Source organism: Carassius carassius, chromosome 48 (assembly GCF_963082965.1).
Source record: "Carassius carassius chromosome 48, fCarCar2.1, whole genome shotgun sequence".
Lineage (NCBI taxonomy): Eukaryota > Metazoa > Chordata > Actinopteri > Cypriniformes > Cyprinidae > Carassius > Carassius carassius.
This window is the reverse complement of record NC_081802.1, coordinates 22167420-22183720: the sequence shown is the minus strand read 5'-3', so window position 1 is coordinate 22183720 and position 16301 is coordinate 22167420. Positions and strand designations below refer to the sequence as shown.

Sequence of the window (16301 nt, the reverse complement as noted above, 5' to 3'; positions counted from 1 at the left end):
CATGTTTTGAAAGAAACCAATGCGATGTCTAGTTGACATTTGAGGCTTTATACTATAGAAAAGCACTAAAAGTTTTCAGTTAGGGTTTTCAGCTTGTTTATTTTCATATAAAAATATGGCATGCAGTTGGATCAACATAAAGAAAAATCTAAATACACACATACAAAAAAAGTCTTGGCCAGGTGCAAAATCAAAGGGTAAATACATTTTTTTTTTTAATTGGAAAAAAAGATCTTAACACTGTTACGCTCCCTTTATTCAAGAAGTTAAGAATAGCAACGCTTCGGTCAAAGACCTTCGTCAGGCAAACACACATGCAGTTGGATCAAACAATGGTATGAACATCATTCAATGTAAATTGTGTTCATCATAATTAATAATCACAGATTACAATTTCAAGGGAATGATTGACAACCCTACCACCAGATCTGTTTGATCAATGCTGTGTAGTCAGACTGATTTGATTACGCATTTGTCCGTTTTTCACTGCTCATATAAATGTGATTGTGATGGGTGCAGGTGCAGCTCAGAGACACAATTGTGCATTTCGGTGAGCATGGCACTCTGGAGCAGCCGCTCAACTGGAAGGAGGCCGCACAGCACACACCTCATCCTGTGTTTGGGCTCCAGTTTGAAGGTGAGGAAATAACTGGTGCAGGTTACAGGGATAGTTCACCCCAAAATGAAAATTGGCATCATTCACTCACCCTCATGTTGTTCCAACAAGCCAAAAAGAGTGCATGTAACACCTCTGTTCATCAATTTGCACTGGCTACCAGTAGCTGCTTCCATAAACTCAACGCATTGAGGTTTGCCTACTAAACCACCCCTTTACCTAAATTCAGTACTTTCAGTACCATCAGTACTTACACTACTGTAGAAAAACATGTACCATCAGGATTTTAACATGTTGATACTGACTTGATACCGAAGGATCGGTTCTCTTACGAGAGCTCTCTCGTACTGCGTCTTAGCTAAGACGCTACGGGAAAAGTCTCTTTTCACGAAATACTGAAGCAAAAAATTATCCTTAATTTTGTATTTTTGTAAAGCGCATTTGCAGCAGTACACAGCCATAGGCGAGACGGCTCGTTCGCTCATTGGCTTGTTCTGCGGCAACTGCACAGCCTATCGAGCGCGGGCGGGCTGATGCAACATCAGACCAATAATGTTGGTCCACGCATAACCACGCTTCGCGCCCTTCTTGCCACTTCCCGCCGAAACGGGTGTGGCCCAACCTATAAAAGGAGCTCGAAAAGGCTGACTCACCTGATTTTTCATCTCTTCAGCGAAGCTCACGCATCGCTGGATCACGGAGGAAGCAAGCGCCGTCTGAGAAAGCACATCAGCAGGACGAGCCATTCTGAAGCTGCTGGCATCGCCGCCTTCCACTGCCGTTCCTGCTGCGCTATCCGGCGCCTATATCCTTTCAATCCTGTTATATCCAAGCTGTTCTTTATGTGTGTGTGTGTGTTCGCCCTGCGACACACACTCGTAAAAGAGCTCGCGTCTTTTTTAAGATGCCTTCCTGCGGCTCGTCAGAGCCCCACTCAGCGAGGGTACGTCATCTGTGTCTCCTGCCTGGGTGAAGATCATGCAGCGCTCGCGCTCGCGCTCGCTGACGGCGGATGCCCCCACTGCGAGCTGTTGCCATGGTGACTCTGAGGACTCGCCTGGCCTTTTTCTCTGAGCCTGCATTCTCCGCTGCGCTGAGGCGCCGTAAAAGCATCGCTTCCAGCGGATTCCGGAACCGTCTTCAGCTAAACCGAGCTCGCCGGTTCGCCCTGCTTCACCGGCCCCCCCTGCATCGCTTCCCAGTGGGCAGCGCCCGCTGTTTGCCGGCGCGTCGTCCGAGGAAGTCGATCTCAGGGCCGCGTCGGGGGAAGAGGACACGCGCTCTCTGCTAGCTTCGGGCAGTGAGGGCTGGGCGAGCTCCGAGGATCTCGCGCCTTCTGCTCAGAAGCCCAGCAGACGAGCTGACATCGAGAAGGAGCCGGGGCGAATGCTCATGTTGGCCGCGATGAGTCTCGGCCGCGAGTGGTTTGCACCAGCGCCCCCCCCCCCCCTCTCGTTCCCGGCTGGATGGTATTTCCCTTTCGGATGAGCGTACTTCTCAAAGCCCGCCTCTTTTCTTCCTGAGCTTCACGAAGAGGTGGCGAAGGCTTGGAACTTAGTTGTGAGGCTTAGTTGTGAGGTGACGGAGGTCCTCTCCTTCCTTCAGGAGCTGTTGGATAAGGGCAGAGCCCCATCCACGCTCAAAGTTTATGTGGCTGCCATCGCGGCGTTTTCTGAAACGGCGTCCGGTCAGTCAATAGGAAGGAATGATTTAGTCATCCGGTTCCTCAGAGGAGCTAGGAGGCTGAATCCTCCCAGACCTCCGTCAGTCCCTATGTGGGACCTCGCGGCGGTTTTGGAGGCCTTGAAGGGTCCCCCTTTCAAGCCTATCCAATCGATTAGCCTTCAGCATCTGTCGTTCAAGACAGTATTCTTGTTGGCTCTCGCTTCTGTGAAGCATGTGGGTGATTTGCACGCGCTCTCGGTGAGCCAGTCGTGCTTGGAGTTTGGGCCCAATGACTCAAGAGTCATACTCAAACCTAGGCACGGTTATGTGCCGAAATCCCTCAACACACCGTTTCGGGCTCAGGTTATTGCCCTGTCTGCCCTGCCGGTGTCAGGGGAGGATGGAGACTCAAGTCTTCTTTGCCCTGTCAGGGTTTTAAGAGCTTATGTGTCTCGCTCTGCTGCCTTTCGGCAGACGGAGCAGCTATTTGTCTCGTTCGGTGGGCGTTCCAAGGGAATGGCTGTTTCGAGACAGATGCTATCCAGATGGATAGTTGACGCCATAGCGTTAGCTTACGCTTCCAGGGGCCTTCAGTGCCCGTTGGGCGTCAGAGCACACTCCACAAGAGGCGTCGCCTCGTCGTGGGCGTGGTCTACTGGGATCTCCTTGCAGGATATATGTATGGCGGCAGGTTGGGCCTCGCCGTCTACATTTATCAGGTTCTATAACCTGGAGGTCCCCGCCTTGCAAGCAAGGCTGCTGTCGGTATAGGCGAATCAGGGCCCTGAGGGGAATTCTGAGTTCACGAGCGCTGTGCGCTGCCGACTGTTATATGGGCAGTATTGCGTAAGATCCGCATTGCCACATTGGTCAGGCCTTGCCTCGGCTGTGTGATGTCATATTGCCGCATCTACGGATGCTGCTAGATATGGGACGGAGGGCTTTTTCCCTTTTCTGTCCTGGACTCTCTGTGAGTCCCTCAGGTGACTGTGCACTGTAAATCCTGGGCGTTGCTTCAGGTTTATTTGTGTGTGATCCCTGCGCGCACGACGTTTTACATTGGGTTCCCGTAGCGTCCTAGCTAAGACGCAGTACGAGAGAGCTCTCGTAAGAGAACGTACTCGGTTACTAAACGTAACCTCGGTTCTCTCTAGAAGAGCGAACGAGTACTGCGTTCTCTGCCGTGCGCACGATGCACTCTGGTTCGCTTCGGCGATGACATAAATCAGGTGAGTCAGCCTTTTCGAGCTCCTTTTATAGGTTGGGCCACACCCGTTTCGGCGGGAAATGGCAAGAAGGGCGCGAAGCGCCCTTATTGGTCTGATGTTGCATCAGCCCGCGCTCGATAGGCTGTGCAGTTGCCGCAGAACAAGCCAATGAGCGAACGAGCCGTCTCGCCTATGGCTGTGTACTGCTGCAAATGCGCTTTACAAAAATACAAAATTAAGGATAATTTTTTGCTTCAGTATTTCGTGAAAAGAGACTTTTCCCGTAGCGTCTTAGCTAAGACGCAGTACTCGTTCGCCCTTCTAGAGAGAACCGAGGTTACGTTTAGTAACCGAGTACGTTCTCATGACTTCATCCCTAGTTTAGAGGAAGTGCTCATGACTTCTCCTTGTGTTTTTAAGCTTTTCTGAAAGCAGCAGCAATAAGAGATGTTAAAAGTTTAACATTGCAAAATTTGCCAAAAATTTTTTCCACTTTCACAGTAATGCAGCTGATGTCATGTATTGTGTGTGTGTTCATCAGGTGTTGAAGAAATATTCGTGCTTGTGGTGCATGAATAGACCAGCCAACAAAAGACCAAAGCTGTACATTGTAAATCTACAGGTAATATTTCCTTTCATAAAACCACTCAGTCTCTAGAATTTTCCATAAAATGATACATGACTTTTAATTTATGTGATCTGAATGCCTGCGGTTTTCCTTTTTATTTTAGTGGACACCAAAAGATAACTTGGCCACTCTGAAAATTCATGGGAAGTGTGATGCTGTGATGGGTCTTCTGATGGAGGAGCTGGGTTTGGGAGCTCCACTTTACAACAGGCAAGACCCACTTCAAATGAAATACAAAAAGTTGAATTGCCGAGAGTGTAGATATATGAGGTATAGCTCAGTCAGTTTTCTGTTGGTCAGCACAGCAAATTCACTTGACAAATGTGAACCCTCTGTCAAAATCTTTTACCCTCATTCAAGATTCCTGATCACATGGATTCCTATTATAATGACTGGATTTCACTAATGTGACGGCACCTTTAAGCAGTAAGATAAGAGAACATTGTGATTGTGTCTAAAGACGGTCTCTCTCATGTCAGACTGAGACTAATTTTAGCTGGGGATGTCACAGTTTTTACTAAAATCTCTCCCTCTTCTGTTAAAAGCAGCGATGACAGATTTTTGTAGGCCAGTCTGGAAGTTTATCACCCAATAGGATTTTTCCATGGGTCCGTGGATTGTTGCAGAAAATAAGCTCTGTGACCAACAAAAGTTCATAATTCTTTCACTTACACAACTCCTTTGAAATTTTAAGCCTACGTATATACAATTGCTGCAAGTAGAAAGCAAAATGTAGGCTATAAATGAACTTCAGCACAGTCACATTTTTTCCCTGAAAGTTTGAGTTAGAATAGTTTACAAGAATGCAATTATAAACACAGTGAGGCTGCGAAGGACACTACTGAGTGGAAGTCTCCTGGTTATCGTACTTGTATAACATGGCCTCAAGCCTGATTGCTGTGTGAAGTCACATAGTTTCCTCCAAAACAGCTGTCTGTTGTATTAATATTGCCTGGGATTTTTATGAATAACAGATCACAAGATCCCATCTTCAGCTTGGCTAAACCACTCAGTCCTCAAGAGCAGAAGAGTCACACTCGTGAAGAGATAGCGCCACCTTCTGCTCTGGAGGACGCTTCACGAGACACACAGGCTCAGGGTGAGGCTACAGCGGTTTGGAAGAGGATACTCCAAAGCAAGGAGGAAAAAGAAGACTGTGTAGTTCCTAGTGCTCAGTTGGGTCAGGACTGTGTTCTTTCCCATCACACTCAGCTTGAATACATGTTTCTGATTGGCCATTACGGATTAATGTGATGTTGCTTTTTCCAACCCGCGGGTCCTGCTTTTATGAAATTATTTGGCCCGCCCCGCAAATAAAGTAACATTTCTTGACCCGCCCCGCGCATCGGGGTTATCACGGAAGTTACGTTGCTACTTAGACCTTTGTATTATAACCCTATCAATATAGGCTATATGTAATTGCACTATGATGGTTCGTTTGTGAACAAATCTTTTAGGTGAATGAATCGTTCTCGTTTACGTAATCCACTGACCATAGACAGTAAAAGACTAATTTCTCGTTCAATGAAGTTCCTCCCACAGCAGCGCATGCGCAGCTCGGCGCTATTAGCAGCGCATACGCAGCTCCTGAACAGCTCTGTGAACTGTTTCATCCTATCAAAGAGTTACTCAAGATGTGACGGAGCATGTGACTTGTTGAAGGTAGTGAACGAATACGATCTTCTCGTAGGTGAAAGAGTTGAATGAACTGATACATCTCGTTCGTGAATGAAATGAATGAGAGTATGGGTCAGTGAGCCAAGCATGTAAATCTCGATCAGCAAACAGCAGATACAAAGCGCAGTTATTGGTGCACATACGCTTGTTTTCATATTTGCATACATTTATTTAATGCGATCATGCACACACTAAAGCCAAATCAGTTTTTTTCACAAGTAAATACGTTCGTTGTCTTAAGACATAACACATAAGACACTCTTTTTCGCCAACTGCTGGCGTATTTGTGTAATATGAAGAAATGGTCACTGAACGAATCAGTGAATGAATCATTTTGGTGAACGAACTGAAAATCAACGAATCTCTTGAAAGAATCAAACTTTTCACCACTAAATTTCATGCAACATAAATGGATGTAAAAAAAAAAATTGTTTTTAGTGACCCGCCCCGAAATAAAGTGCCAATTTCTTACCCCGCCCCAACCCGACCCGCGGGTTATGAGACGACCCGCGCATCACTATCTAGCAGCATAGAGCACCCTCTCGCGGCTGGAGACGGTAATGTTTTCTCTTGGTTCATTTCAAATTAATTTTGATAAATAAGTCGCACCTGACTACAAGTCGCAGGACCAGCCAAACTATGAAAAAAAGTGTGACTTATGGTCCAGAAAATACAGTACTTCCAATCTCAGTTTTATAGAATAAGCAATATATGAATCTTATCCCAGCAGTTTTATGATAGTTTTTTTTTCACCTAAAATATAAAATGGTCATTTACTCTCTCATGTTGTTCCGAAATCTGACAGAATGGAATTGTTTCTGTAAAGAACAGCGTGAACATTCTGCTAAACTTCATTGATTGTGTTTCAGATAAGACACGATGTAATGTGTGGATGCGTAAAGGATAGCTTTCACTGTGTTAGACTTTATATTAGTTTACAAGAAGTCACTGTTACTGGATTGAGTAAAAATCTAAGCTTTATTTTCAGTCCACTATTAAAAGAATGAATGAATTTCATTAATGAGTGTTATTAATTGAATGAGTTAGATATACAGATCCTCAGCCAAATATACAATAGAATGTGTAATTTTCAATCGACTGAATTGGTCATGTTAACCCTTAATTTGATGTTATATCCGATTACTACCAGGATTTGCATTTGAACCTTCCCTGTATAAATATAGGATTTTATCTTTACAGAAGAGCAAGAAACCTTTAGCTTTATTATAGTTGTAATAACTTTAACTGAGATCAGTGTTTTGGATGCTGTTTGTGTTTGCTGACTGCTGTAAGTGCCATTACTTGTACATCTTTAATTTTGTATTAATTTCTAGGTTTGTTTTGTCTCTCTCTGTGTGGATTTCTAAATACTACTGTAAAGAAAACTTGAGTATTTGAAGATTTACATGATATACTTTTATTGAAAATAAAGGAAAATCCATCACTTCTTAAAAGATACATTATTCATTTGGCCCCTACATATTTTTTTTTAAACACACAGCATGAAGGGTGAGCTCTTGTTTTTAGCTGCTGGTTTTGAGGTTTTTTATTACATTGATGAGCTCTGGAAAGACTGTGTTCTGGAAATGTCCGCGGTCTGAGTATTTATGTAGATCTGTCTTTAGTCCATCAGCCACTTCCTGTTGCTCTTCCCAGGGCAGGAAGGGGTCATCTGTAGATCCGAACTGAATTAGGTACTGCACGTTTGTTCTTATCTTTTCCCATTCCCATGGCCTGCTGAAATATCCTGAGTGTAATGATGGAAGGCACATTACCACCCAGTCACACTGATGATAACTGATGTTATGGGTGATTTTTACTCAAACTCACCGCTCTCACGTTCATTCTCATCTCCCAGGTCTGATGTGTACGCACCTACCAGAATAACCGCGAAAACTCGGTGCGTTTCTGCATACCTGAGGGCAAGCAATCAGTTTGAAACAAACAGTTTAGAGATGATCATCGTCACAAAAAACATGCATTTAGTCAGACTAGAAAACCGTTGTTTGGTGCTTTCAAACTTCTTTTTAAAAACTGCTGGCAGGGATTGATCATTCAAGTTTAATGCATCCAGTCCATATCAACAGAAAGGGAAGTAAACCAAATAAGCACTGTACATATATAAATACATAGATTAAGTAAGTCCTTATTAATAAGTAATATAAGCACAAATCCAAACCTACTCAAATGTGCGTGTGCTGCCAGGCAGAATCAGTGAGTACCTCATGGCTGCAGCGGCTCCTGAACTGTGTCCGATGATGACCGTTTCTTCATCACATTTCAGCTCCTTCTCCATGAACGGCAGCCAGATGCTCTCTCTGGCAGTCACTGTCGATTCACATATATTATACTAGACATATACCATTCAGATCTCATGTAATATACTTATGTGAGTTTGTACTACCAGGATCCGGCATGTTCTTCAGCGTACAAGATACATCTGGAATCTGCAAAAATGATTTAAAAAATAATCACATAATATTCGACCACTGTAACCATATAAAGGCTGCTATATCATATTCAATATGCAAATGTCTAAAGCCTCTAAATTATCAACATGATCACAATTTTGCTGATAAACCACCTGCAGATCATTGTTCCTGTGTCTTTTTGCTGTGAAACATAACGGATTTTTATAAAGTAAATGTAAGAATAACTTTTATTTTGTCATAAACACTCACTGGATTGAAGCAAAAGATTTACTTGATTAACCATGCATCATTTCTTAGAAAAATCATGTATTATGTTTGTTAGTTTTAACATCAAACTAATGAGGTAGGATTATTTATTCATCTCTCAATCATCATTGTGTTGCAGTGCATTATATGTTTTGCTGTGATTAAGATCTCAATGCTTTACATCACAAGCTATCCGGATTCTCATCTTATAAATGCCAGCAAATGCACCAAATAGCACAGGTTTCCTCCGTTTGGGCATATGATTATTTTTTACCATTCCATGAAAATGATTTTCAGAAAACTGTTTCACATGTCAGGCTTGACAGGGTCGAGTAAGATGAAATGCATCCTGCCTGTCACTTATGACAGCTGAATGATGTCTGTACATAAGGTCATCATACCTCGTTTATTCGTTGCTTTGCCCATCCATACCAGTTACAGTGCTCAATGTTCCCTGCGCCGTTTCCAGGCACAATCACTGCTCTCTTGAGAGGCATTTATAAACGCAAGTTTAGCTGCTCACGCAAAACCCTGCACGGAAGTGAACAGTGCGCGCGCGTGGAGCAGATGCGCGCGCGCGTGGAGCAGAGTGTTCCTCGTGCTGCGCAGCGCCGCCTGAGCACAGTCCTCCGGGCTGCTCTCCACGGGACAGGGGTTTGACCCTGTCACAGTCCACAGGACAGGGGTTTGACCCATAGACTGTATAAAAACAGGTCAAACCTTCAAACACTTCAAACCTTTTCTGTCAACCGAACCCGCAGTCTGAATTGCGAGATATAAACTGGGAATTACGAGAAATACTGTTTAATTAATCTATGAATTATTTATTTGTTTTTTTAGAGATAACAAAGTAAAAATAATAATAAATAAAAAAAAACTAACTAAAATTCTGGAAAGGAAATCACAATTAAATGTATAATTCACAGAATTCACAGTGGCTTATTATTCTAAAAAAAATATATAGGCAAAACTGGAGTCATATTTGATATTTTACCCCTCTTTCTCTCAGCAATAATATTTATGTTATTTGTCAACTTTATTTTTGATTTTTTTGCTGATTGATCAAAGGAGTGGATGCCGGATGGCTCAAACGTCGCAAGGGGCGCAAATGTATGACAAGGTCATTGCGTGGTTGCGATAATACAGTCTATGGTTAAAACCCGATCTCTTCAAAAAGATTTACATACATTTTTTTATGAATAAGGTTACACTAAAACAACAGATCTGGATAGCCTACTGGATTGCAACCTATAGCAAATCTAGTGTTTAATAGATCCAGTTCTAACTTTAAAAAAAAAAACACGTTATTTTGAGCCTTTTCTTAATTTATTAATGTATTTATTTTGTGGCAAAGATCCGTACCAGAGCACTGACGCCCGGGTCATCTGTCATCAGTAATAAACCTCTCCCACTCTGAGTGTGTGTGTGTGTGTGTGTTCGTGCGTGTCACAACAGCCGCTAGCTTTTTCATATCAAAGTCTAATGCTTGGCTAATACGAAGCTGTTAAAGTTCATACTTTTACGTGTTTGTTTGCTATGCAGAAGACGCGTGTATGTCAAGGCGCGTGCGCGTGCGCGTGCGCGTGTATCTGAGTATGAGCTGTATTAATCAGTCGAGTGATTAGTGATCAATGGTGTGAGTGCGCGGCTCTCTCTGGATATCAGCAGATTCGATGCAAAAGAGTGTTGGAGGTGATGAAGGATCAGGGTAAGCACTATTTCCATTATTTATTAATAATAACAAATTTCGGAACTTGGTGATACTAACATTTATTGGCCGATAAAAAATATGTATTCTGACTGACAAGCGGTCAGCTAACAAAAATATGTTCTGAGAACTTTACGTTAACGTTACCATAATGTTAAGAAAACGGTATTTCTTAAAGTTATCTTCACGTTCAAAACGTTCTTGGTTATTGCGAACGTTAGAGAAAACATAAAGACAGCATTCCATTTGATCTTTCTGCAAACATTGTGGGAATGTTACATTTGAATGTCCTCTGAACGTTCTGAAACAATTAGTAAGTTGAAACAATTAAATACGTCAGCGGAACATCCAAATAAAGCGTTTCAGGAAAAACAGGCCACGAGCGATGTTTAAATACCATTTGAAAACAAATTATTAGAGATAAACATTTTGTTAGTGTTACTGGACACATTTTTATTTACTACTTTTGCCAAATTTCTGAGAATATTCCCTGTTAGCTTAGTAGATCTATAACTTCTTCTGGGCAAAATATTTGGCCTTTGGGATGCTCATAGAAAATAATCCTCTGTAATCATCTGTTACACTTGCTAATTAAATATTTCCACATTTTTCCCAAATATGAAAGTCTTTAAAACCACAAGAAAACTTTATATCTTATTATTCACAGATTTGAATCTGCAGTGAAAAAAAATAATCTTATTAAACTCTGAAATATACACACTTTTTGTAGGAGTGTAATTTGTGTTCCAGAAACCGACATCTCTCTCTAAACACACACACACACACACACACGCACACACAGCACTGTTATTCATGTTTGAGCGTTTCTTTCTGAGCTTTTCACAGGCAAAGCCTCCAAACGCAACACGATGTCTGGAATGCTGGATCTCTGCTGTGTTCTGAATTGTAGGAGAAAGGTTTTGTGCTGGTCTCGTAAAGCTTTGCTTGAGGGCTAGGCTTGGTTTGTTAGTTTCTGGCCTCTGCATGTCTTTATGCCACCGGCAGTTGGTGGTTTTTGGTTCTGTGTGATTAGACATGTGAGAGTCTGTCATGACAGCTGCTGCCACGGGTAGGACTATACTTTTATTCCCTGTATATTTAGATACTGCAACAGATGTCTCCGTGACCGAGGGGTTCAGAAGTGTCTATAAAGATATGAGTTGTAAGCCAGAAGGACAGATGAATGATCACTGGTCATGGGACAGCAGATCGCTCACCTGTCCAGTATGTTGGCAGGTGTTTCCTCCGACCCCATGAGTCCAAGGAACAGTCAGTTTCGGTCTGTCCGCAGTGCTTTACGCATGTCTCTGTCTATGAAGGCCGATCAGAGATGACACCCAGATGGGCGAGGAGTGCAGCAAAGCGTGTCGATTGGTAATCCCCACGCTAATGCCATCTGAATGTGTTCAGAATAACCTCCTGACCAGGCCTGATCCTCGCGGTCATCTTCCTGCTGGGATTAGGGACGTTTTCTGTGGTCTTTTCACGGCAGACCCAGGCTGGCTTCTACAAAACACTTGTGATCAGCCTCTTCTCTCCCACACTGCACATCTTACTTTTCCATGTCTCATCGAGAGCCCATGATTATACTGTATGTATTATAATGATCATCTTTTATTTGAATTAAGAGCGCTGTAGATCTTGATTCATACAGTATGTGTCAAAAGTTTAGAATAATTTTCTGTTGCTTTTGTTAAGGATCTCATACAATGCGCACGAAGGCTGTATATATTTGGTTAAAATATAATTTAAAAATGTTAAATATTCCATGAGATGCTTCACAGATTATACATGTTGCAATTTTCCATACAACATAGTTGAAGGGTTAGCTCACCCAAACATTTGTCATAATTTATTCACCCGCATGTCCTTCCAAACCCTTCTGTTCATCTTTAAAACACAACTGGAGATATTTTTATATCACAGGTTTTCTGAACAGACATGCTCACTTAATTTGATCCTAACATATAGACATTGATGAACACGTCCTTGTCATATTTGGTTTGTATGCTAACACTCAAACATGATCGTGTGACATGCAAGGACAGTGAGGTTTGTTTGCTTTACATCAAGCATGCACATTTAGTTTCTGTTCAGCTGTACTTTTACAAAGATGAAGGTCATACAGACTTGAAACGGCAAGGTTGAATAAACAATGACATTTTTGGGTGAACTATTGCTTCAAGAACCGAAAAGTGCTGAAGTGAAAGTTCCCACACAGTGGTTTGTGAATTTCAGGGTTTTCTGATTTTGAGAGAAAGATACTTGTGTTATGTTCATGGGAGGAAGTAAGAGTTTAGACAGAACCAGCAGGCAGAAAACAGGGAGTAACAGGTCAGGTGCTGTCTGTGCACGCTTACTCAAAGCTCAAACTGTTTCTGAGTCTCTATAGTAATAGCATAACTCAAAAACAGACACGACCTTCATCCCCAAGCCAGAAATGATATCAGAATGTTCCTTCACTGCTTACTTAGATTCACACAGACAGACAATACAGCCTCGAGCAAGTCAATGAAAACTCAATATGTAGTTTCTCAAACCTGACGTGACCCGCTTCGTTAAATCTTACATTTAGGCAATTGAGTTTAGAATATCAATATAATGACCGAATGGCAAAATATTCAAGCAGATTGAAAGATTTTTGACCCCTAGATGCCATAGTCCCAAAACATCTCAAGCATTGAGACATACAAAAAACTGTTGTAGGATTCATTTTGAAATGATTTTGACTCCGAAATTGGTAGTAAACACTTTTACAAAGAAATAACATTAAATTAAACGATTGAAGTAGTATTTTTGTAAAACGTACTCAAATATTCCTGTCCTGATAGGGTTTTGTGAAAATGCCATCTAAATTCCCCTGGTTATTTTTTATGAGGCTTGAAGAAATTCATCAGAAATGTTTCTCATGTAAAACAGTTTTTTGTTTAAATCTAAAATTGTGGTTGGGTTGGATTTCTAGACCAATGTTTCAAAAGATATAAATGTTGGACCCTAAAACTGTAACCGGAAATAAACAGACCCTCCTTATTTAGTGAGCAAAAATCAGTTTTTACCATGCCAAAATGTTTTTTTTACTGTTTATTTACTGGTAACCAGACATGTTAGTCACATTGTAGTTTTGAGACATGAGATTCTCTTCACAGTTTTCAGAAAGCAGAACAGATGGAAAGGCCTAGAAACATGGGAAGTGAGTAACTGGGAAATGTGGTGTTACTGAGTCAGCTTTTCTTCCAGCTGTTGAGCGGCTCAGTTTGCACCTCCTGTTCTCACATACTCCCTTTTTCTTGAGCTGCATGCACTCCCTTGTGTCCCGCGGTGTGTAAAAAGAGCCTGCAAACATGATTGCCTCATTCAGCCATGAATCATCAATTAGGACATTTCATTTACACTTTTTCCATGCTTTACTGAAGACGGTAAAATATATAGCCAATAAATGAAGGTAAATGTAATTATAATAAAATATAACTGTCAGTATTTATTTGTTGTTGTAAAGAAGAATGCACATGACTATTTGAGTGCTTTTATTTGTAACATATAATTTAAATTCCTTCGTCATTAATGAGCTGGTGTAGTCTGCTTTGGCTTTCTGCACCTGTTGTCTAAACTGAAGCCATCATGCAGACTGCGGCTCAGCTGGGATTGAGACGCCTGGCATCAACTGACCGGTGGATTTATGCCCAGATAGCTTTGTTGGAGAGGAAGGGACTCACTCGGTCTCTTTGTGATAAAATAAGGGGTTTCTTTAAACCACATGTCCCTTTTTACATTCAAGTAAACTATTGTTGTCATATAAAAACTGAAATCACTTTTCAAGCAAAACATTTCACTGGAAAAAGTTTGCACATCTTGAAATAGTTTTTATTCCGGGGTGAGAATCAATCTGTTGTGAACAAATGTGTTTAATGTAATGAAGCCACTCCCCGTTTCTCTCTCTTAATTAAGGACAAAATTGCCTGGCTATTGATGCGAATTATTTATTATTTTTATAATTGATATTAAGCTTTTAATTTCAGTTCATGTAAAAAATGCCTTGTCAAACGTTCACAACTGCTGTTTATTCTCTTAATTTAACAAACATCTAGTTTTGTTTCTAGTTACAGTAAAGCACTTTTTTTAGGTGATTGTACACAAATATTTATGAAACTTCGTATTTTATATAACAGTAAATGCTGTGAAAATTTGCACCAGTGTGCAACCAATTTGTGGTCATTTTAAACAACTGTTAAACCACAAATTTCAATGCACTGCACGGTTTACTTCCATGTTATGCACAATCCACAAGATCGGGACAAGATTTCTCTAATTTTATACATTTTTTGTAGCAATCAACATTACAGTTTAATGCCAAAGATAGTTTTTGACTTATTATTGAACACAGAGCATTCAGAAGTGATTTGAAAGAAGACTTTAGGATGTTTATACCTTTCTATCTGGCAGTCATGAGGTAAAATATAACACTTCAAGAGATGATTTGTAAGGGACGGTGTGTGATGGCTTTAAAGGGTGAGGCTCTACAGTCGTGATAGCTAGTCCTGCTTCACCAGCATGTTAGTGTGTGTGTGTGTGTGTGTCCAAACATATCTTTGCAGACACCGACACACAGTCATGCACATTTCAAAGCCTATACTCATAAGCACATGATGCCAATAAGACGTTTCATGGAAAAGAAAATATAAAACATTAGAAGAAAAACAAACAACAAGCCTGTGCCCCAAGCCTACGTCTTTATAAATGCATTTAACTTATTACAACCTTTAATCCTTTCATTCATTGCCAGTTCAATTCACACACACACACACACACACATTCATGTTTACAGCAAGTGTAAACGGGTCAGACGTGAGATCGTGAGTTCAGTGTTTCAGATAAACAAATAAAAGTTGAGTGAATATGAACGCTCTGCTTTGAGAGCACTAGTATGAAGACTGCAGACTGACTATGACTTTCAGCATTTATAGCGCTGACGTCTGTACATCAGGGCAAACATCGGAGCAAAAGTGGTGTCCTCCAGCCTTTGCACTGTTCGAGGATGTGAAGATCAATGAAGTGAAGGCTAATTAAAACTCAGAGGCTGTGTTTGGATTGGGAAAAATAGACTAGTGAAGGAAACGTGTGTGTGTGTGTGTGTGTTTCCTGTACAGGTGAGAGAGCAGAGATCAGGAAGCGGCTTCCTGAACTCTCATCTCTGAGTAATAGACTATATTACTGGGTTTCTCTGGACAAGAGCTTCTGTTACTTTAAAGTTTTCAGTATGTAACCATAGATTGCGAAATGAATGCCATACTGATTTCTTGTGTGTTTGTTTTTTGTAATATTTTTTAGAAAAGAAAAGGGTGGCAATGTTTATAGAGTAGTTTCTTCACACATTACACTGGGTTAAAGCAGCTGGAGGGCGACTGCTGTGCGTCAGATGATCTGACACTGGATCAGTTTAGTCTGAGGGGAATAAAAGCAGCATTGATGTGGAATACAGAAGTCATTTAATGTTATTTGCCAGACAACATGTTTTGAGGTTATTGTCTTACACAGAGGTTCTTAACTTTGGCCCTAGAGGTCCACTTTCCTGCAGGTTATGGTCCAGCCTTGATCAGATTCACCTGCCTGTAACTTTCTAGTGATCTTGATGAGCTTGTTCAGGCTCGTTTGATTAGAGTTGGAGCTAAACTCTGTGGGACAGTGGGTCTCGAGGGCTAAAGATGACAACCCCTGGTCTAACAGATCTGAGAGTCTAATTTCTGAACTTGACACTTCTATGAGCTCAAAAAAATACTAATTCAACTAAACATACAACAGACTAGTGAAGTGAATCAAATGAGACTGTCCTTTTGAAGGGTGAGATTGAATGTGTGCCACTAGATGGCAGAAAATGATCAAAGAAAAGTCACTGTGCTCTCATAAAACTTACTACATAATACATGTGCAACACCATTTTGTTGTATATACTGTGCACTGTATTAGTCTAAAATATTTTTTAATTGCAGTTGTGTTATACTACTACTAATAATAAATAATAGTTTGTTTAGATAGTACATGTCTCATACTAAATACACTCAAAAGTGAGTGAGAGAATTTGCCTTATGCTTTGGAAAGGCACTTTATGAATGAAACTTAAATAACA

General features: G+C 41.2%; 2 protein-coding genes and 1 pseudogene across 2 annotated transcripts in view; 2 read left to right on the top strand and 1 right to left on the bottom strand.

The window, feature by feature from the left end:
- The first annotated feature begins 403 nt into the window (after positions 1-403).
- On the top strand, positions 404-5279 carry LOC132131861 (NAD-dependent protein deacetylase sirtuin-7-like; annotated as a pseudogene).
- Positions 5280-7295: 2016 nt separating this feature from the next.
- On the bottom strand, positions 7296-9037 carry rbbp9 (retinoblastoma binding protein 9). The gene is made up of 5 exons (XM_059543219.1): positions 8874-9037; positions 8199-8241; positions 8017-8122; positions 7625-7710; positions 7296-7541 (listed from the first exon to the last, which is right to left on the bottom strand). The coding sequence occupies exons 1-5, from the start codon at positions 8967-8969 to the stop codon at positions 7318-7320; spliced, it is 555 nt and encodes a 184-aa protein (XP_059399202.1). The 5' UTR covers positions 8970-9037; the 3' UTR covers positions 7296-7317.
- An 873-nt stretch (positions 9038-9910) lies between these two features.
- Positions 9911-16301, top strand: part of LOC132131684 (rho guanine nucleotide exchange factor 3-like) — an 86511-nt gene continuing 80120 nt past the window's right edge. Inside the window, exon 1 of the mRNA XM_059543748.1 lies at positions 9911-10180. Coding sequence (XP_059399731.1) covers positions 10146-10180 — 35 coding nt within the window. The 5' untranslated portion in view covers positions 9911-10145. The remainder of the gene's footprint in view (positions 10181-16301) is intronic.

Bases quoted from the DNA above. Each gene is read 5' to 3' on its own strand.
- rbbp9 (XM_059543219.1), bottom strand. From the start codon at position 8,969: ATGCCTCTCAAGAGAGCAGTGATTGTGCCTGGAAACGGCGCAGGGAAC. The intron at 8,123-8,198 runs GTAGTACAAACT...GTGAATCGACAG, and splicing joins GAAGAACATGCCGGATCCTG to TGACTGCCAGAGAGAGCATC. The intron at 7,542-7,624 runs GTGAGTTTGAGT...CATTACACTCAG, and splicing joins TGAGAATGAACGTGAGAGCG to GATATTTCAGCAGGCCATGG.